General features: G+C 33.8%; 1 protein-coding gene across 1 annotated transcript; it reads right to left on the bottom strand.

The window, feature by feature from the left end:
- Positions 1-2,292: 2,292 nt before the first annotated feature.
- Positions 2,293-23,878, bottom strand: LOC106779769 (cellulose synthase A catalytic subunit 8 [UDP-forming]). The gene is made up of 25 exons (XM_014667964.2): positions 23,445-23,878; positions 23,152-23,251; positions 22,672-22,733; positions 22,369-22,428; positions 18,325-18,384; positions 17,354-17,410; positions 16,964-17,006; positions 15,145-15,222; positions 14,152-14,476; positions 13,914-14,070; positions 13,720-13,808; positions 8,149-8,245; positions 7,835-8,033; positions 7,396-7,481; positions 7,214-7,265; positions 6,978-7,128; positions 6,151-6,420; positions 5,458-5,803; positions 5,169-5,306; positions 4,816-4,941; positions 4,520-4,732; positions 4,130-4,355; positions 3,839-4,038; positions 3,296-3,649; positions 2,293-3,108 (listed from the first exon to the last, which is right to left on the bottom strand). Exons 1-25 carry the CDS (start codon positions 23,574-23,576, stop codon positions 2,521-2,523), a joined length of 4,209 nt encoding a protein of 1,402 aa, XP_014523450.1. The 5' UTR covers positions 23,577-23,878; the 3' UTR covers positions 2,293-2,520.
- Positions 23,879-23,918: the final 40 nt, after the last annotated feature.

The raw sequence follows: 23,918 nt of genomic DNA, 5'->3' as shown, positions 1-23,918 counted from the left end.
TGGTGGACTTCCTGGGTGTACAAACACGATTTCGTTGGCCTGCCAAGAGTACACAATGGTGGACCGAGAGTTTGAGAGTTCACAATCATGGAAGGAGATACGTAATACCTTTCGATCAAAAAGGGCATAAAAAATAGCTTTCCATTCACAGCGAACCCAACCCACCAAGTAACAACGCCGATAGCAAAAAAACCTCCCCTTTGCAGAAAATATGACAATGTTGGCCCTTATCCACACTTCCTCCCAATACTACAATGGCGGACGAAGATGAAACCCTTCAATGACGGAAACGAAAGCGTTCAATGTCAACCTTCAATACTTCAATCGCAGACGGAGATGAAGATACACGTCTTCGATGGCGTGGGCAGAGTTCACAATCGTGGAGCGAGAGACATTTTTTGTTATCATTTTTTAGGACATGTTCGGTAGACATTTTTGTTATTTTTTTTTCATGAACTCATAAAAGTTAAGATTTACTTGATTGGATTTGATTTTTATTGTATTTCTAGTTTAAGACTTAATGGACCTCATGAACGTATTGACATTCTTTGTCAAAGCAAACAAGGAGAGTGTATGAAGAAATACCAAAACATGATGAATCTTCGCAAAAGAAAGTAAGAAGACTACACAAGGAAGTAAGATGCATGGAAAGTAAAACCAATTTTTTGACTTTTCAACTTTTGTGATAAAATTAGAAACAGAAACTTGAATTAGTGATGAAATTGGAGAGAATCCTTTATAATAATTTCAAATATAAAAGTGATATTTAAAAGCAAGAATGTTATCCATATTTTGACCTTTGCACATTATCCCTTTTATATAAGAAAGTTTTTTCCTTATTATATCACTATTGTTGAATGAATAAAATATTTTTGATAAATTTTCGGTACATTATACTCTTCAGAGTGCAATTCTCTTTTAGTTTTATCTTAAAATCTTACAAATATAAATTATTATTCTACTTTATACTTATCTTGAATCTAACTCCAGTAACGTGTTCTACATACTTATATACATCCTTTCTCTTCATTTTTGTTTAATTCTCAGCTTACATTTTTTTTCTTGTGTTCTTCATATGTTTCCATGTTCATTTTATTCGTGTATGTTGGTTTTATGTTCTTATTTTCTTGAATCCATGGCTCAAAAAATAAGCCTGAACTCATTTTATGATGTTGTGGTTTTTTTTTACCTTGAAGGATTTTACATTAGATATATCTCCTTTCTCAGCTGGAGCTTCAACTTATCGACTTTGATGATTCATACAAATTCTTTCAAGGAGAGAATTCAAAGTTCTTTGATGGTGTTATTTCCTATTATCTCCATAGTCTACGTAATCTTCTTAAGTTATTGTCAATGCTTTGGCTTTAGAATTGGATTAGTATATTTGTTTCAACTCATGTTGAATAACAGTTGAGTTCAATTATATAAATGATTGACATCACTCTCTATTCAAAACATACCTTAAAGACAATAAATTAATGGGTCTTTCATCTTTATACAGTGTTCTACTTTTTCATTTCTATCCAATGTGGGACTTAGATTCTTTGTATTCCCAACATTTTTTGACTTATACAAGTATGCAATGTTACTTTTGAAAAACCGTTTTACTTTCTTCTAAAGATTAACAACACTAGGTATTTTTTTAAGATTAAGTTGCAATTATTGTTAGTTATAACTATTTATTGTAATATCAAGTGTTTGAACAATTTTAGAAGACGTTTAAATAGAGTAGGCACTCTTTTTACATAATACTAGATTATGTTGTTTAGCAAACAAGCACAATAAATAATGCGTAAGATTTTATATTAATTAACTAAAACTCAGGTTATATCTAATTCTTCCTTAAACAAACATTATAAGAGATTCCACTAAACAACCAAATTATTACAAATGAGTACATTAAACACTTTTGGTCATATACTCTTTAACCCATGAAATTAAGAAATAAGACACTCTCAAATATAAATTTAAAGTCATAGGGTAAGTTATCATTCACTCACAAAAGACACTTTATGATCACTATAATTGAGAATAACATTTATTGTTATAACATACGTTTACCACGTGCATAGACATGGGGTATAATTCATGTTCAGTGTTAAGGGATACCATTCTGTACCAATCATATCAATCTATTAGTGAAGAAAATCTAAGTTATACAATAAACTTTAGGGATTGGCCAAAGTCTTGGCCCAAAAGTTAGGTTCCAACAAGTCCTCATTAACGGTTGCATAGGTTGTGTAGGACCTGAAGGATTAGGGAAGACTGAGTCCTGCTATTACAAGAAAGTTTTGAAGTAGTTTATTCAATAATGCAATGCTGGTGAGTTAACAGGCAAAGAAAATAGGTGAATTTGTGAGACAAATATATGCGGAAAAAATGGTAATCTTGTCATGGTGATGGAAACAGTGAGTATAAATTGGACAACAACTTGAATTTCAACTTTTCAATGCACATAAAAAATCTATATTTTAAACGTTCATAGATATAATATAAATACATATTTTCAAAACCTCTCTGTTAACAATCTATGGCAACGCAGGTTTCGGAGATGGCTTCAGTGTCAACTTTGTGAACAAATGGGTTTATCTTGACCCAAATAAGAGAGAAGACAGAGGCCAACAACACTGACCAGAGAACAACAATGGTTGGCGTGCGGTTTTGGCGACCCATGAGACCTTTGAGGAANGGGTAGAGATGAAAAATCACCCAGAATGCAAAGAANACTTTCCCAAAGAGGGGTCCCCAAGACTCGTACCCTCCATTAAGTGCGTCAGAGAATCCAGCAACAACACCAACCATGTTAACAATGATAAGGGTTGTCGGAGGAATCAAGAGAGTAGTCCACTTCACAAGGTAAAGTTCACCAAACTCACCGTCTTCTGCAGCCTTAGCAGTGACAGTGAAGTTGGTGTCAACACCAGCCAGCATCTTTAGAAATCCTTGGAACACAGCAAATAGATGGGCTGAAACACCTCCAATCACCCAGAACTGCTCATTACGCCACAAATCTTCGATACTAACACCACTCCAGCGCAGCTCAAGCACACTGGTTATTATGATTGAGAGGAAAAGTCCAAGAAAGAGAACACTTGCAACGTTGGAGAGCTGTCAGAAATTGTATACAACCAACTTGATGTAAGGCATTGGTGATTAGTAATGAGAACTTCTATTGAGTTGTGTAATAAATAATTTATTTTTGATAGGACAATTTACAGATGAACCCTGGGGATTACTCAGTAGATAATAACTCTGACTATTCATGCTAGAATAAAAGTAAAGATGAGGAAATTACCGTTGGTATGATAAATTTTCCTGTGAGGAGACAGATGGCTGGCAAACAGCAATAAGCAATAAGAGGAAGGGATGTAAAAGGGTACACAATGGTGTTTATATAAGCCATTCTCTGCAGCCATTTGAGACGGCCTCCAGCAAATCCATACCAGAGGGGGCAGTGTCTACTTAGGAAAATTTCAACTGATCCAAGTGCCCATCGAAGGACTTGGTGCAATCTATCAGACAGGTTGATAGGTGCAGATCCTTTGAATGCAGGCCTCAAGGGCATGCAGTAAATTGATTTCCATCCTCGACATTGCATCTTGAACCCCGTTAAGATATCCTCAGTTACTGAACCATAAATCCAACCAATCTGAAAGGACAAGATGTTTATAATTAATCAATGTAGCAACTACATGTGAAAAGGTGAAGATAATGAACCTAGAATAAGACTTTAAATGGTACAGGTACATTACCAAAAGTATAATTTGAAAAGGAAATAGGAAAATGAGAACATGAAGAAATAATTAGTACAAAAATAAATCTAATATTTAAGCCAAACCTCTTTTCCCCATTCAGTCTTTTCTTCATATCCACAGCTAATTACATGAATGGCCTCCTTGATCAGCATTGACGGATCTGCAGATTCAGGCACTCCTCCATTCTCCATCAGCGTAGATTCAATGAAAATAGTAGACAAGCCAAAAGTTTTTTCAAAGTTCATTTGAGAAATCAGCGTTGATCTCTCATTGTCATCATAATCTGCAAGAAGAAAAGAAACCAGAAGAATATTTCACAGAAGATTCTGCTATATGCTTCTTTAAAACTGATTGAAAAAATTAACTAAGCTTACTGTCGATCTCCTTGAGATTATGAATAGCAGCTTGAAGTTCTTCTCGCTTTGCGTTTCTGTAAACGCCATCTGTGGTGGACTTCTTCGAGGGGCAGCAACAGCACGATGATCTTGGTATGCTGGGCATAGAAGGAGGGCTATACCCGTAAAGTGCATGTCTATTGAAAACACATCCAGTTCCCACATATACTGGTCCTTGAATACCATCAAGTCCTTTCATGTTAACCTGAAATGAACAATTAAACACCATCAAATAGGGATGAGGGTTGGGAAGTATAGAGTTGTATCCATGTTTTTAAATAATTGTTGGAAGTTTCTTCCACAAAAGAAGATACCACTTCTTAATTGACAATTGACCCTAGATGAAAATTTTCATCGATATTTACTCACATCAAAGAAAACTGTATTACGATTGGCATATCGATCACTGCGATCAATACCGTCAAATCTTTGGGGGAACTGCACATAACACACATCTCTACCAACTTCTGGATCCATGAGAAAACACATTGCTTCCCGAACGGCTTTGCTGTTGTTAACATAATGATCACAGTCAAGATTAAGAATGAAGGGAGCGTTTGTGAGAACTGCAGACACTCTCACCTGCATAATAAGTCCATAGAAGCATTTAGCATTATTAAATCTTATTAGCCCATAAGAAACATTAATGAATTATCTACACATACCAGTGCATTTTCTGCACCAGCTTTCTTGTGATGTTGGTAACCTGGTCTTTTCTCTCTGGAAACATAAACCAGCCTGGGAAGTTCATTTCCTTCTGTGTCACGGGCACCAGTGTGTCCAAGAAAAACCTGAAAATGGTAAATACAAGTTTTGCTTAAAGAATTACTTCAATATGTAGCAATAATTGTTTCCTAGAACTTAATTTGCTAATCTTATGACCATAAAAGTTTTCCGCTATGAAAGAAAAAGGAAAAAATTTTCACGCAGAATGACTCAGTACTTTATACAGTGTAATTTTCTTTATGCCTATCATTATCAACATTGAGATTTGATTACACAGAAATAATGGATATACCTGAATCATGCCAGGGTGATCACGTGAGTTATTTCCCGGCCAAGGGGTACCATCTTTCATTGTCCATCCTTCTTCTGGTGTTTTCAGAGCCTTAGCTACCAAAGCATTAACTCGTACTTTGTACTCTTCATAGTCTCTCTGGCAGAATTGAAAGGTAATCAAGCATGAAGAGATTCTTCTAAGATACTCATGTTAGAAAAACATGGTGTTGAATACAAGTAAATCAGATATATCTGACTATCAAAGCTGTTCTTTGGCTGAAATCATAAGTAGGAAGCTTTACACATACCTTCATTGCTCTACGCTCCTTCACAAAAGAAGGTTGCACCTTGTCCTTCAGGTAGTCAATCTTCTGAGAGAAGTAAAACTCGGGTGCTCTTGGTTCAATTGAAAACTTCTTGCAAAATGGCACCCACTTCCTTGCAAAGTCAGCAGTCTCCACGAGAGATTCGAATGTGAGCATTGCAGCACCATCATCTGACACATAACACGATACTTTATCCACTGGATAGTCAACAGCAAGGATAGAGAGCACTGTATTGGCAGTGATCAATGGTGGCTCTTTCAAAGGATCCACTGTACTGACAAAGAAATCAACAGCGGAAAGTTCATTGGCTTCACCCTCTCTTTCAAACCTGGCATAGCATTATAGAAGTTTGCCTTAGCATCCAAAGTACAGGCTCATATCATAAAAATCATTTGACTCATTTCGAAGCAGTTATCAACTCATCATAGCCAAAATTATTCAATGATGTGACTACAAATGGTCACATTCATCATATAAAACTTTTTTACATAGGGATTAGCTAATAAATTGGATTATATATTTCATTAGTTCATTTCTTTAGTTGCCTTTTGCAATTCCTAGAAGAGAGAGAAAAAAAAAAAAAAACATTCTCATTCAACAACATGAATTTTAGTGCAATCTTAAAGAACAAGGCATAGACATCTTAATTAATATCTCAGTGTTTTGTGCATTTACCTGGCAGACAGATTGTCAATAAAAGTTTGCCTATTGACAGGACACCATTTAGGGAATTGATCTAGCACCCAGGAAAATGCAAACCAGATCTCACAGATGATAGATGTCAACCACAGAGGAAAAGCACTATCAACAGGGTTGGTAACTCGATAATGAAAGAAAAGACCCAATATTATCAATCGCATTATTATCACAGTTCTGTATGGTGCTATTTTGGATTTTGACATTGGAATAATTACTGAAAGTGGCGCAGCAGCAGATGCATTGGGCCTGCAAAGTATATCGCCATGTGAATTATGATGAATTTTATTACATGTTTGTAATCAAAGAGAAATGTAACAAAAGTCATTAATACATAAAATGTATTCAAATTAAATCAGGACTCTTGCAAGTGCAATCAGATGGCTAGTAACAATTTGGTGAATGATCACCAACAACTATTATACACGGGAAAAAAAATGAAATTTTAATTTGATAAAAGAGCTGTTAAATTAATTTTTCAATACTACGAAGAGTAAAGACAATGGTTCAGTCAGTTGAAATAGTAAAAAATATATTCCATTGATTCTTCATATTGAAATGTTTATATATTTAGATTTCGCCTTTCACAACTATAATACTACATTACCTTGGAAATTGTTCTTTTGCTAATTCCATGCTTTAAATTAAACATATCTTACCATTAGCGTAATGCACAAGGCCTATATCTATTCTATAGCTTCCCTTTGTTAACCTGATTAAAGTCTGAAATTTTTTGTTAACGTTTAAAAACTGCCATATTAAAATGTCCATCTCAGGAAATTTGTGTCATTTCTCACTGAACTCACCGTGTTTCTTCCATCTGCTGCTCAGGTGGAACGGAAGCCTCGTTTTCTACCTTTGGTGCAGCCTTTTTCTTCTTGTTCTTTTTATCCTTTCCCTTCCAGATTTCAACTCTATTTTTCCAAAAGGACTTTCCAGATTCTTCTTTTACTTCTTCTACAAGAAGAACCATATTATGATGATCAATGCTTACTTCTAAAGAAATTGAAAGAAAATATATTCTGAAGTTTCTCTCATATACCACTATCAACCGAGGATACTGAACTGACATGTCTAGCGTGGAGTCCAACATCCTACAAAATTCAAGGTGTGACCGTAAGTGACAAATGCAAACAATTAAAACAATATTCAAAAAGTTTGCTGTTTTCCCTAAAAACTAAGGCTATGGTGCAACTAATAATTCCAAGTAAAGTAAACCATCACCTGGGAGTTACTGATTTCGGAAGCCATCGTGGATTGATTTTCATGAACTTCTATCTCATGGAAATCCTCCTCCTCCTTTGTTCTCTCTATAAAACATACAAAAGGGGACAACTTAGGATGTTTCAAAATGTAAACCACTCTATGAAATAATTTTACTCAAGTGAGTGAGAAAGAATTCAGAAAACAGAAAACAAAACAGTTCTCTAATAACAGCTTTGTAGATTAATTAAAGAATGCTAAATACTTTTATTTGCCTCTTTCTCACAAATTAAACTAATTAACGTTCTCCATTACTTTTTTGAATGATTCTTTAAATGTAATATGCCTCCTAAGGTCCTCATTTTCTGATAAAACTGCATGGAGATTAAATGGGAAGCATGACAAGAGCTGCAAACCCACATAGCAGACAGAAGCAACTTAGAAATTAGTAAGGGTTTACCTTCATAGGGAGTGCCACACTTCATGCAGACCCTATGGTCTTCATTGAGCTCATGTTCAAAGCAATCCTTGCAAATTGGGAAATTGCACTGATGACAAGCCACAAACACCTCCCCATTATCATTTAGTCCCACTTGTTCCCCACAAGTATTGCAGAGGGGAACACCAGACTGCACCATCTTTTGGTTTTGCACCACCTTCTATCTAAGGGCCAAAATGGCAGTATATCTCTCCCTGACCTTTGCCTCTGGATCAGTGCTCCTATGCGTTTTATATGAAACACCATAAACCTTTTGGAAGGGTGGAGAAAGCAACCGTATAGAAATGCAAAGGATGTGCAGACGGTGGAGGTGAAGGTGGCGGTGGAGGGTTCCTTTTGTGAGGTTGGAAAGTCGGTGTCATGGTTTCAGTGCTACACCACATAACACTGTATAAGCATGAAAGAAGAGAAGCAACGTCTATTTTCTTTGGTGAAGTGAGCAATGTATCAAATTATTGCAGGAAGTGTAAACGAGGCTTCAGTTCACAGCTGAGTAGGTTACATCAGTTGATGAAATGAACAATATGTTAACTTTGGAAGCTCAAGGAATTGCTTTTACACCATAATTGCTTCTTTTACCTATCNAAAAAAATCATTCCATGTCTTCAAATCCCCCAGAACAAAAAACAAATTCGCAAACTCCTATTTTTGTCATTATAGGTTTTTTTTTTTTAGAAAAAAAAGAAAAGAAAAAACGAAGAGTGTTTTACCTACTCCTTGAAAGAATTTCAGAGAGCAAGTACCGTAAGAGTGATTTATGAGAGCAAATATTACTTTTTTTTTGTATACATATTGAGTGAAGAGAGTATTTTATTTTCTAGGGTTTCATAAATAAAATAATAAATTAAAAAAATAAAATTTGGTAGGTGGGTTGGTGGGCCAATCTGACTCACTACGGATTCAACCTGCGTGAACCGGGTTGAAATCTGACCCGGATATAGATGGATTGTATTTTTCAAACCCAACCCGACCCAAAAATCGTGACAGACCGAATTAGTCCACAAGTCATGACCTATTTTGACGGCTCTAATGTCCAATACTATTCTTATAGTACAAAATGGACTCAAACGAATCATAGAAAATGGACTCAAACAAATCAGCCCACACTTCTTTTTAGGTTTAAATACCTTTTTAGTCCCCAAGTTGGAAGCTGAATTTCTGTTTTGTACCCACTTTTAAAACTGAAGTTATTTAGTTCCCATATTACGAATTTTGTAAAAATTGGGTCTCTTCCGTTAAATAGGTGAAAATGACGTTAAATGATTGCACTTTTCTTCTTTCTCCTCTGCTTTTTTCCTCACACTTTCTTCTCTCTCTTTTGTATTTCTTTCAGCATTAATGCCACTTTTTTCTCTCTCTTCCATCATTGATTTTTCCTCTCCCTTTTCATTTAATTACTTTTTCCTCCTTAACTCATTTCAAATAAACTATTAGGGTTTTGAATGTTTAATATTTTATCTAACGTATTAACTCATTTCATCAAATATTAGCAGCATAGATCTGTGTTAGTTTTTTTTAAAATTTTTTTTTCTAAAGTGAATGATGTTGTAGATAGATGCAGGAGCGGGTATGAAGAGCAGAACGAGTGGTATTTCTTCAGCCATAAAGATAAAAAGTATCCAACAGGGGCAAGAACTAACAAAGCTACCATGGCGGGGTTTTGAAAGGCTGCAGGAAGAGACAAAGCAGTTTATGACAAGACAAAACTTATTGGAATGAGAAAATGGACAAAAGTCTGATTGGATCATGCACGAGTATAGACTCCAATCCGACGAGAATGGACCTCCTCTGAATCAGTGCTCCTATGCGTTTTATATGAAACACCATAAACCTTTTGGAAGGGTGGAGAAAGCAACCGTATAGAAATGCAAAGGATGTGCACGGTGGAGGTGAAGGTGGCGGTGGAGGGTTCCTTTTGTGAGGTTGGAAGTCAGTGTCATGGTTTCAGTGCTACACCACATAACACTGTATAAGCATGAAAGAAGAGAAGCAACGTCTATTTTCTTTGGTGAAGTGAGCAATGTATCAAATTATTGCAGGAAGTGTAAACGAGGCTTCAGTTCACAGCTGAGTAGGTTACATCAGTTGATGAAATGAACAATATGTTAACTTTGGAAGCTCAAGGAATTGCTTTTACACCATAATTGCTTCTTTTACCTATCATTCTGAAAAGAAGTAGTAACCTTTCAAAAACTTTATAATTTTCAAAATAATGTTATCGAGAGACTTTCAGATTGATTATGAACTCTAAAAACATTTTCAAGACATTGATTCTGAAAAAAAAATAAAAATCAAGAATATATAGTTGTGAAATTATCTAAAATTCTAGATTCAACCCTCCATCTTTTCATAATAGTTGAACTTGTTACGTGATGAATTTGGTGGTTTGGTATTTTTAAATTTTATCTTTTCAGAAAATTAAAATAATTTTCTTTCCAAAGAAACATTCTGAATGGACTTTCAATATTCTTCCCAAAACTTTATTCCTAAGGATGAAGTTTTTTTTCTTAAATGCCTTGAAAAATATGTAATTTGAAAAACTTTTTCATACATTCATATAGTATTCTTGGGAATGTAACGAAAGAATTATGGGAATAAAATAAACCAAGAAGTGTTTCATGCAACTTTTTTAATATACAGAAAATGTTGTTTTTAGTTGGTTGGAATGTATTATAACAAAAAAAAAATTGTAATTTTTATATCTTGCTGAATGAAAAGAAAAATCTAATTTTATGACTTCTAATAAATTTTAATCATAAAAGTATGTATTAGAGAATATAAAGAAATAATAAATTTCAATTCTTTTATATTTCTCTTTTCTCTGGTTTACTTTCATGCCGAAACAAATTCACTTATTTTATTTTTCTTAGTTTTGTTTCTCGTCTCATCCCTTCTTCTATCGCATCGCAAAGATGTTAATAAAGTTCAATGTTTTCATTTATCTAAGTGTTTTAGATGAAAAATAGTTTTTCTTTTCATAAAATGACCATCAATATATAATTTTTATTAAGTTAAAATTTATTGAATTATAATTTTTTAAAGTAGTGTATAAATCTGGGTTTATAAAAGCAACGATTATTTTCATATTGATGGTCCAACATAAATTTCCAGGCAACTATATAACAATTTATGCATTACAATATTGTCAAATTATTTTCTTTAAATGGATCACTATCTCATACACTTTGAATTCTAGAAATAATTCAGTATCTTTATAGAGATTTATCCAAATTTTCTTGAGTCTGTGACATATATCTTTTTTTTTTCTTTGAAAGAATTGTTCTCAGATTTCAGATATCAAAATATGAACACTCCTCGAATCATTGTTCTCAGACTTTCATATAACTAGATCCTTTGTCGTGGACAAAAATTTATGATAATAAAAGTCAAATTGAACCCTGCAATAAGAATGGGTTATTATGAGATTTTGTAGTTAAAATTAAATTTAAGAAAACTTAAAAAAAAAATTATTTCTGTATTTAATTGTGAAGTGATTGTATTCTCTTCGTTTAATTTTCTCCTTTCTATGAGGAAAATCGAATCCTGCGTATAATTTGAGTTAACTTAAGAAATACCATTCATCATAGATATCCAAACTGAGACCCAACTAATTAATAATTATTATTCAGTGTTTATAGGGGTGCAAAAGAATTTAACATTCGTGAATTATTTAAATTTAACTTGTTATATATTCACTAATCTTGTTTGTTTTACTAAACAAGTTAATATCAGCTTCAATTTCCAAAAAAGAAAAAAAAGAAGTCGAGTTTGATTAGATAAATAGAATAAGTCCCAACATTGCGAGTTTGATGTCAGAAAAATATACAAATAAGTCAGGTGGTGTACAATAATAATAATTTCATTTAAAAACAACAGTTACCTACATTTTATACTTTTAATTTTATTTTCTTGATGATACTTTATCTTTTAACACAAAAGTGTTTACTGAATATTGCATTAACAACATGGGAAACTTCAAAAATAATTGAAGGCACATGTTAATTGTTATAAATGAATTAAACTATTTCCAACTCCAAGTTTATAGTTTTAAATAGTCTACATTTAAATTTTTTAAATTTAACTCATTTACTCATCAACAAACATATTTTTCAGTCAAATAATTCAATAATTTTGATTTTAGGTACAATTAATAATTTGATATTTGTAAATCTTTATATTTATTTTTTAATTTATTTTTTATTTTTGTAAAAAGATTCAATATGCTCTTTTTCATTTAATGAGCGTTAACATCGTTTGAAAGTATTACATGTCAAAATATAAATTTGTCATGTATTAAAATATGGATTATTTTCTATTTGAAACCTCATTAATTTTGACATGTAACACCTTTCAAGTAGAAGATGATCCAGTCTTTGATATTTGACAAATCCATATTTTCAAATGTTAGTGTTAAGGTTGAAATAACATAAGAAACAATATTCTTTATATAGACACTATGAGAACCCCAAAAGGCTTAAGGACTATAAGGGTTGTATACAAAGAGGAAGTTCATCATAAACGGACTAAACATATAGAAGTTATTTGTTACTTTGTTCCATCATCCTACAATTCAATACTAATATTTGACATAACTATAAAATTAGAAAATATATTATATACCGATATCAGAAATAATTAAGAAAGATGTGCATCCAGTCATGCAAGATTTGTCCAACAAATCAAAGCCAATCAAGAGAATCTAATTAACAGAATTATAAAAATCATTTTAAGCTATTATTCTATATATAAGATTGTTGTTTTCGTAAATAGTTTTCTAGGAATGTATATAAGTTTGGTATCCGTTTTCAATAAAGCATCATATTCTTCCACTGCCAAAATTTTTTACACCTCCTCTCTTAGAGTCAAAACTAAAATTAATTTTTTTTTTGGATTTTCTATGTTGCATGTGGTCCTTTTCATCCCAAATATGTCCTTGCATATTGATATCCTTGTAGGTGTAGTTAGGTATTCGTAGAGATGGAGCTATGAAATGTGTTGAAGAGCTTGGGGTTCTTTAATGTGAAGGAAGCTAAATCTATATCTACGCAAGTTCTTGCTCACTGTCATGATTGACTAAATTAAAATGGGTTGATTTTATCATTTTTTTTCCTTAGAGAAGTTTCTTCAAAACGAGCCACAGATAATTATCATAAAGTAGAATTAGTGTATAAAAATTCAGATACAAACGATGATTACTTCTGCAAAATGCCCGTTTCTTTTAATTTGTTATTTGCACTTTTAATATAATATCTTCATCTTTGATATATTTTTTTATTTGGTAAAAAAGTATAGTAAAAACATGAAAATCACACTTTTCTTGTTATTTCTTTTTCATTCAAACATTAAAAAAAGTATCACTTTTAGAATTAATAATAAAATCCAAACGTTTTCACAAAATCTTTAACGACGTTAGTTATATTCATTTTCAACTCGATAACTCCCATACTTCACTGTTTCAACGACAGATGGCAGTATATAGTGCGTGACAAACAAATAAGTCCAAAATTGAGATAATAATGCATGTCTAAAATAACATTTTTTTTAAAATAATTTGTTCATGTATTATATTGAAAATAGATGACAGATTTATCAATAAAAGCATTCTTTCGTCTACTTTTTTAGGCATGAATTTGATCATTGTTAAGTGTAAGTGTCAAATGGGTTTCTTATGCAGATATCGGACCAATTCCTGCACCTAGGCTAACAGCTTTGTGCTTTTAGAATGTTTCATGTAAAGAGCATGATGATCTTCAGAGTAAGTTCAACATAACAATTTCAGCCCCTTTACTTTTTCATTGCTCTCCAGAAATACACGTTCCAAGAATCAGTGTCATCTAGTTTTAAACTATGCTATGGAGTAGACCTTTACTACTTTAGACGTATCACACACAACAAGGTTGTCTGTATCAGCTGAGGTGGTACACAGCCAATTGACCTGCCAAATCAAGTGTACAAATGAATTCATCATGGACATTTAGCATAAGTAAAAAAAGTAATCAACATCTAAAACTTCCAATGAAATTCTATAACAAAAACTCACTTTTCGAGGTACTTCAATGTTCAAATGTAGGATATCATTGTTGTCATCCTCACTTAATCCAGCCTCTAGAAAAAGGGACCAATTCCATACCTTCACCAACTTATCATTTCCTCCGGATATCAAGAATTTTCCTCTTTCCCCAAACATTGAAAATGCCCTGTCACCCACGAGTTAGGGGACAAGTCATTCGTGAATTTGTCATTACAGATGCTATATTGGAGATAAATAATTGACTTACAGGCTGGAAATAGCCGCAGTATGACCACCTAATGTGTAATCCAAATGCAACCTCTTCTTTTCATTTTGATCTGCCTCTATATTGCTAGACGAACTACCATCTTTTGATCTTGAGTGTGATCCTTTTCGAGAATTTGAAGAGCTTTTTGATTTTGTAGAAGCCATTTCTGTTTCGATATTAATCACATTAATAGCTCCATCACCCCTAGCAACAGCACATATTTTGTCTAATTTATCTACCATATCAACTTCTGGAACAGCTATTGCATGAACAAAAGCAGGGTTGACACACCGGCCTGCAACGCTACTACTCACATCAAAAGTAGCTGCAACAAAGAACAAAGAAAGGGCAGACATAACAAATTAGTTGTTCTATCACTTTGTTAAAATATGTTTTCCACTCACTCCATGTCAATCATTTAATACTCTTATCAATTTTCAGAGTGTGCACGTTTGCAAAAGTAAATAAAAGAAAATGGCTCCATGTAAAATATAGTTCCAAGTTTCAATTCTAAAACTAAAAAGACAAAAATAGCAAAAGGGTCATGTTGCACTAAGTGGCAGCCTGTTCAGTTATTACCGAAGCAAATACATGCAAGCCTCATATATCCAAGTATCAGACTTCCTAGCTTTATCGTTTCCTGTTTCTTCAAAAACCTACTCGCTTGTGACTTGCATTCTCTATAGCTACTAGTCACTAAACAGCATTTTCATGTTTTATTTCATTTGTAAAATAGGCCTAATATTTTTTTATCTGCGGTAGAAGCAATGTCAAGGGTGACTATGGTTGGAATAGCCTTTGAACATAATCAAAAAACTCAATTCCCTAGTAGTTTCCTTTTGCTAAATGATTTTAAAAAGAGTAGAGATAAGAGATGTGAGGACTTACTGACATTGCAAATGTCAAAAATAAAAAAAAAACCTAAAGACTTTAATTTAGATAGTCAAGTAATGTCATGCAAAACTTTGTAAAGACAAAGCAAGGTATTTATACCGAAGTCCACTACTTTGTAGGGGCGCCCTTTGGAGAAGTCCCACAACATGAGCATTGAATCAAGACCTCCACTAATGACTGGGAAAAGAAATAATAAAAATGGAGTCAAGTTTCTATGCATATGGATGCAGATTGCTTAATACTAACATAAAACTTACACAAACAAATGGGGTTGCTGATGTAAAACCTTGTAGACTTTCCCAAGGTTTCCCAAAATTTCATTTTAAATAGAATCTTGAGCTTGTACAAATTCTTTTGATTAATAGTACAAACTCACAAGTCTTAGGACTCTAAATATTTTTGTTATAACTTTACCGAAATATAATTTTCATACCTTCAATCACCACTAGTTTACATCTATTGAGAAAACATGCGTAATATATCGGTACATAAGTTGTTAGGGTAAAACAATATCACAAAGTTAAACTATTATCAAAAATAAGAAAATTAATACTCCTTCCATCCAAAAATGAAAGCAGTTTAGACTACTTAAAATAAATAAAGAAATATCTGAAGATATTATTTTAGAATATTTTAGAGTATCTTAAGCAACCTCTAAGATTTAATTTTCTTTTATATTTTTATTGGTTTCCTAATTAATTAGCATCTTTATAATTATACAAATATCTTTCGGCTTATTAGAATATGATTTATAAACATTGTATATATAAATAAAATATCCTATAATTATTTGTATTTATTGAATCAATTGATGTAAAAAGGACTTTGAGGTATAGTCCGTATGTACACCAGTCCAAATTTACTTGTGTTTTCACTCTTCAATCAAGCATTACATTTTTTTCTATTCCTAATTTGTCTTCCAATTCATTATTCTCTTAGTCTCAATAAAAGTAATGTATTTATTGTGTAGGTTTCTTTAAGTACAAATGTTTCAAAAAGTGGTATATTTATTGAATATGAAAAAAACTTTGACTGCACTCATTGTAAGACGAAGATGGTCACATTTATAGAGGAATCTGAATGAAACAAAACTTTATTTCAACATGTAACATTATGTTGAATAAACCGACCTTACAGATACGTGAAGAAAAATGTTTCGCCGTGTCTAAACCGAAACAAGAATCACAGCAACCTAACTCTAGAATTAGTAGTATTTCGCATACCTTTTGACATGAATCATTATTTGTTTCCTAGTTGTCTTTGATAAAATGGTTATTTGTTTTAATGATAGGAACAATAACAAAGCCAGCCAGAAGTTATGCGCATGTTCGGTTACATGTCCACTGCAATTGAATCTACATGCACACAGGCATTATCATGAGAATTAAGTGTCTCAAGCAATGTCATGAGCCATGATTTAGACCCTCCCAACAATTGCATTTTTCATGGTTAGTTAGCATGCAGAATTTGACACAAACTTCTATGTTGCTTTCCAATAAGATAATTGGTATTCTAACTCGACAAAAAGCTACAAGGACAACTCACACATATATACTCTAGACACAACCACATCTAATGGTATGTTAAAATAAACTTCTTCAGAACTACTCATAGAAGAAAAATAAAAAATAAAAAATAAAATAAATTCTCCAAAAGCTAGAGAGCTAAGCTAATTTCTAGAAGTTGTTTCATTAACTTTTCTGCAAGTTTATTTTCTTACTTTAAGTATAAACTAATTTTAACTCAAGAAGGTTTTTTTTTTCCATTTTTTTTCTTATTTTCTTCTTTTATAAATGCTTTTATATAAGTTTACCTAAAAAAAACCTTTATTCCCACTGGAAACCATGAATTGTACTGTGAGGAAGAGGGGAGAAAGTGATATTTATGAATAGAAAATAAGCAAGACTATTATAAATACCTTCCCAAGATCTCCAAGGAAGGAACTCCACAGTGCTACATATCTAAAACTGAAGGTCAAGGTAAATAACAATATCAAATTACTTTCTAGTTATTGAAGGAGAGAGGGGAGGAAGAGTTTGAGACAAAAAACTGCACTCTGTTATTAAAGGATAGCGATACAAAGTATAATATATACAAATCTATACTACTGTGCAAGTAACATCTAACTGAGGGCAGTTGAAAAGTGCTCTCTTAAACAGTATACTCACATGGTTATAAAACAATAATATGGGAAAAATTGAGTGAGTAAGGGAGCCTGGAGAGTTGAGATATTAGTGGGCTGAGATAAAACTCCTGGTTTACATCATTAGAAGCCATTTAGTGAAGCATAGCTAAAAACCAAGGATACACTTGTATGACCAGCTCGTAGTGTTTTATACAGGCATTGTTGGCGAATGTCAATTATCTGTAAAAGAAACTTCAACTAATAATAAAGAAAATGATAACTGTATGATATTAAATGCTATCCTTTTCCCAAATTTAAGAAATATGAAAACTAAAGGTGTAAACAAAACAACAAGTAGTCAAATTACACAACAAAAGCCATCAGCTTCTAACTGGTCAATTACAAACAGTATTTTCCATGTTGTATGACAGAATACAGTGCAAATTTGTGGTTTCTTATCTAAGAATAGATCAATATTGTTTGGCAATCAGTAAATTTAGTAAATGTCATTGAAGGAAACAAGATGCATTTGAGAGGGTAAACTTTTATTAGTTTGAGGCTTAAGAGAAGTTAAAGGCAGCTGGAGGAGTTGGCATGCCACAAGGGGAAGGGCGAATATACTAGTCACAGGTTCCCATTAAGAAGGCAGGGTATTGAGGTGGAGTGTAAAATTGTGGGAGAGACATTTAATATCGCTGCCAAGGTGCATAATTTTGTTGAGCCAATGCACATATTTTATTTTTTCGCTGATTCAGTGTATCTGTTTCCTTTTTCTGTTCCACACATCAGAAACTTATTTCATCAAGAAAACTTGAAATTGTTCAGATATCAGATCAGAATAGGAGGCAATGACTTTCATATATGATAATGCATTACAAATGGAAAGGTGAAAACTAAATTTACTACTTAACCCCCCCCCCCCCCCCCTTCCAAAAAGAAAAACATCCCATTCATGATTCCCCATATCTACCTCTCCAATTACCTCATGACAGCTTTCCATTCTGTTACCTTCCTCCACTCCTAATAGAATTATCCTCCTCAATTGTACTCTTAACCCCTTTCTTCTTTCTCTTCTAAACTTTAGTTGGAGGCCCCACTGCCATAGACCCATGTAATGGATATATTCATTAAGAGCCAATAGAAAGAAGGCATACCTTAACCTCACCATTATCATCAGCTGCAGCAAGAAATGAGGACTTTGAGTTGCATACAACCTGCAAAAGCAGATAGATAAACATATGATAACAGCATTTTAAGCAGAAAAGAGCTCGCCTATGATAGCATCAGTTGATAACTTGATATTACAACAGAATACAAGCAGCTTTGAGTTCAAATATAGTGCTGTAATCCAATATCCTGTGTGGGTCAAGAAAATCATACAAAACAATTGTTGGAAAGTCACCTTAATTGTTGATACCCTTGACCTGCCTCAGTGGTAGTTTCCTTGGGTGCCATAATTGCAGTGTTGAAGGGGTATGTTTAGTACTACATCAACTATACATATGGATTAAATAAAGCTTATGAAGTTTGAGCATTCTCTACCTTAAAAGTAGGTTTTATTGGATTGAGTTAGATCCTAAACTCAAAATTGCAACATGGGATTAGCAGTTATCATATACCTAGTGTTGGTCCACCTGCATTGCCATGCTCCAAGAAACAATTATGGATTTGTAAACTTCAAGAAATCATGTAAAGGGAGGATAGCTATGCTTAACACAACCAGCTCAAAAATGAGCCATTAAAGTCTAATTGTACATATTAGCCAATGTGTTTGAGCCATCTCTTTTGGTTGAATGACACCTTCTAGTTGACCACATCTTGAGAGATTACAGTAAGGTTAAATACATAGTCTTTTAATGTTCATATTCTTAGGATTAGGAAATTGAAGAATGTCTACCTATCAAAAAGAGAAAAATAAATCAAGAAAATAGGGAAACTCTCAACTGAACCATGTTTGGGGTTATGGTTAGAGATATAATTTGAATACAATAATAGAGATATGACGTGATTTTATTGGAAAATATCTGACCAAATGTTGTCATTATTAGATATTGACATTGTTCCTTAGTAATGTATCTCTTCTTTGTTATAAATAAAAATACTTGTGTGTACAATGCATAGAATTTATTGTATTCATCCTCAGCTTCTCTTCTGGACATGGTAACAAAGTAGTGCCATTCTCCATGATCTGTTTTGGAACTAATATTTTCAACTACCAAAACCTAACAAGAAGGGAACTCCAATTTATGCTTTCCCTGTTGGCCCATTGCTCACAAGATGTTGTCATTGTTCACACCAAACAAACCATTCACTGCCACTGTCAAAATTCACCAATTGTGCCTTTGTTCCCCACCAATGACTTTCTGACAAGCTCTCTTTCCAGTCAGAGTTATTGTTAACCATCAATGTCTTTTCAATGAGGGTTGTCCACCACCAACATTCTTGCAACGAATATTGTTTACCAACAAAGCTTGTTGGCAAATAGTGTTTACCACCACTGTCTTTCCCATGGGTACTATTTATAGACTGTGCTTTTCTAGAGAGTAATGTTTACCATCAACATTTTCCTAGCATGTTTCCTTTTTCATTGAGCTATTTCTAGTCAATATCATTGTTCACTGCTGCTTCTTTTTTTCAAGTATTGTTCATGGCTTCCATTTTCCTGACGAGTTTCTTTTCTATTTTCTTTTGACAAGATTTTCCTAGCTAGTAGTGACCATCCCCACTAGCATCACCTCGCCTTGTTATAAGGCGATCACTTTTGTTTTGACAATCATCATGCCCTCTGACCATTAATTTTGCTTCCGCAAGGCTGCTATGCCCTCTCAGCATTTTTTGCTTTTAAGCAATCACCATGTCCTCTAAGCATTTTTTGCTTTCGGCAATCACTGTGCCCTCTAACCAATTTTGTTCTATAGCAGCTACTGAGCTCTCCAAGCAGTTTTTTCTCTAAAGCTCCCTTGGCCGTTTTTAACAAGCTTAACTCATTTTTCAATATTATATTAGCTCCAATAACAAACTAGCTGACATGATTCTCTCAAGGAGTCTTAAGTTAATGGCATCTATAACATGTTTGTCTCATGATACATATACTCCAACTTGAGAGAGAATGTTAGCAATATGATTTGATTATGTTAGAAATTTAATTTGATTACTTTAAATAAGGAGATAAGATATAATTGTTAAAAATGTGATTCAAACAGTTTGTGGGTTATGTGTAGATATAATTGTTAAAAATGTGATATAATTATTGTTACTAGTCAGTTTTACAGTTTTATAAGTAATGACTGTTTTATTTAAAACATTGTAACTGTTGTGAGTGTGCAACAGTGTGCTTCAATGTGCATTTAGTGAAAAAAGTTTTTTTTTTCTGCATTCCACTTTTCTCTTGCCTTCTCTTTTAGTTCCATCAATAATTTGATAGGGAAATATCTTCCTAAATATTTTTTATTATTGGATATTGGTTTTGTTCCTTATTATTATTGTATCTCTTCTTTACTATAAATAAGAATACTCATGAGTGTACACGACATATCGAATTCACTATATTCCTTCTCAGATTCTTTCTTCTCAACATAGTACCAAAGTGGTATTATTCTCCATGACCTGTTTTGTCATCATTGCTTTCAACAATGATATTGAGGTGGTACCATTCTCAAAAACTTATGTTACTATTTTCTGAAAGCTAAAAAGATGGAAGCCTTTTATTTGCGGTCTACTTTCACTCTGTGGGAAATTCCAGTTGCTGTCTTAACTTTCAAGGCTTGCAATCTTCTTCCATCTCCACTTCTCCCCAGTTCAGGTCTGCCAAAAGTTACCTTCCCAGGGCATGAGAAATACTATAAACTTTCTAGTTGATGTAAGTTTGTTAATGGTTCTCTTTGGACTTCTTTAAAATCCTCTGTTTATCCTCAGTAATTGTGTCTCATACCATCTGCAACTAGACACTGTTCTCAGTGCAGGTGACCTCAAGTTAGAGCAGAAATGTATGTTTGGCCAACCACTGAGACCCACAGCCATCTGTCTGTCATACAGTACCACCTTCACTGCATACAGAACTTCCTCACCAGCATCATGAGTGTGCTTTTTGCATGCAGCCACCAGCTTCTAGTAACACCCTCACTCCTACAGCATTACTCTGACCTTATTCCTGTCTATTGAGACAAACATCAATTAATTTTGCCTCCCTTCTCCACATTGGAAGTTGCTTCCAGGTCAAAGTCAACTCCTATTCCCTCCAGCTAGCATGTCTATTTTAGACCTATTATAAGTAAATATTATGAGAGGAGAGCCAGGATTTAGGCTTTTTAATAGGACTGAATTGTTTTAGCAGTTATTATTTATTGTAGCAGTTATTAGTAGGGACAAGTATAACTGCCTCTAAGAAGTTATAGAAGAATAGAAAAAAAAAAAGAAGGAGGAGGAGGGGAACAGTTTTTTGGTAAGTGGTTTTCAGGAAGGGAGAGACCAAGCTCTCAACATCTTGGGAGGACCTTTGTACTCAATCAATTTTACCCAATTTCATGTGTAATTTGTAATTCCATATCAGTCCAACTGAATAAAATTCAGTCCCTATTCTCATACCAGTTGGTGTCTATCAGTCTAGTACACCAACAAACACTGCATCTTCTGTACTTTCCAAACCTAAGACTACCTTGAAAGGGGGTCTTGGAAAATTAGCAATGTTACAACTTATAATATCTAGCAGTTGGTCAAATATAATTATGCTCATTGAATAGCGATTAGGCTATAAGCTAAATACTGATTATTAGGCAGTAAATAGCTCCCAATTATTTCCTTGGTCACTCCATTTATAGATTGTAACCAATTTGTAAATGATAGATCATGCATGCAGCTGGAACACAATTTCTCTAAACCTCTCTTGCAACATAATTCACTAATGTCTCTTATCATTTAAATCCATGTGGACATGAAAGTCCCAATTTGCTTGACTTAATACAGTAGTACAAGTGAAGTGACCATTGGAAAAGGTATGAGTAGATAAAAGAAAACATGAACAAAACAATAACCTGAGTTATGGTAACCATTATTGAGAGTAACAAATGGATGAAAGAAACACCTTCAGTAAATGTAATGGAACTTTGTTTCATTTTTATATACCAAAAATGGGTGGGGACATAAGATCCAGTAAGTTCCTAACATTATATTTGAATACAAACCCCTTATCTTGTACCTACCTTGTTTATCTCCTCTTTGTTATAATTATAACTCTCCAATGGCTTCCATTGGGCAGCAGCCTTCGGCACACAACAGAACACAGAGTATCAGTATAATTGATAGATAATCATCTCTGTAAAGTACAAATAATTAAGGAGGAGCAAGAATAACAAAATAAGCACGTATATCTTGATATGCTTTAGAAGAATGTAATAAATGTGATGTTGCGCACACACACACACATCATACATCTTGGACACCATATAATGCTTACCAATCGCGCACACACACATCATACATCTTGGACACCATATAATGCTTACCAATCGCACATCAAAACCTTTGATTTCCTTTCCAGAGGCGGCATAAATCGTATCTTCCATCCCTGATTCAAATGTCAATTGTTTTTTAAGAGATGTAACTAAGTAAACTCATATGGTGGATGTATCGATGGGAAATTTTACTGTACTTTAGATGTATTTGATTTCTCCACAGAAGAAAAGGACTGGTGGACGTGCAAAACCCTTGTCCCATGTATGATAGAAAAATGGTTTTAAGACAGCAAATAAAAAAGGATGTACATGACAAGAATCTGAAATTCTTTTGCTAAATAAACCATGGTGCAACCTTCTGTCCGAGCACAATCTTACCAAAATGTCAAAACTATCCCATTCTCTTTCTCACCATAAAACCCTCCCTCCCCAAAACTGGTATGCACGGAAAATAGCGCAACTGCATTTTAAAAATAATAAGTTGAAAACAAAGATGAGAAAGTAAAATAAAAACCAATAAGTAAAACAGACCTGACTTGAAACAAATAGACGAAACTGGCTCCACACTAACATCCATAACTAGTTGCGGCACATCAGGGCATCGCAAATCAAACCAGCAAACACGACCATCCTGTGTTAAAAAACATGCACAGCAAGTGCTGATTAAAATTATGAAATAGTAAAATAATAATGATAATGGTAAAAGATTAAAGTAAAGGAAAATATTGATTAATGCTGAACCCTGGTGATTAGTAATGAAGCAATAGAAGAGATTATAAGAGAATGGCACTCGGAAATTGGAGAGAGAGAGAGAAGGAGCTGACATCGCCGGAAGTGACTAAGAGATGAGAGCGTTCGCGTGAGGAAATGCAGCAGGTTGTGCTATCGTCGTGACCTTTGAGTCGTCGAGGCTTCAGCTTGAGCTTCGGCACCTCTTTCTCCGCCATGGATGTCATTTCTGCTTCTCGAAAGAGTGGACTTTAAACCTAAATTGGGTTTGAGTTTATATACAAGACGAAATGCATTGACTGCAGAAGGGGATGTTGCAAAAACAAAAACGTAGTATTTGGATACGGTGAGAGTTTGAACGGAGTCACCAACTTGGGGTGAAATGAAACCAGGCGAAGCCTCACTTCACTTACAACCGGGTGCCAGGAATCGATTATTTTTCTTATGCTATTTATAAGTTCGTCGTTTCTCAATACAATTAAACCGCTCTTTTTGGGACACTAATTTTCCAAAGCCATTTCTTCCTCCAATTCCTTTTTTTCTTCCTTCACCCCCTCATATAATTCCCA

Source organism: Vigna radiata, unplaced genomic scaffold, assembly GCF_000741045.1.
Source record: "Vigna radiata var. radiata cultivar VC1973A unplaced genomic scaffold, Vradiata_ver6 scaffold_161, whole genome shotgun sequence".
NCBI lineage: Eukaryota > Viridiplantae > Streptophyta > Magnoliopsida > Fabales > Fabaceae > Vigna > Vigna radiata.
The sequence above is the reverse complement of the archived record's forward strand: the minus strand, read 5'-3'. Positions and strand labels throughout refer to the sequence as shown.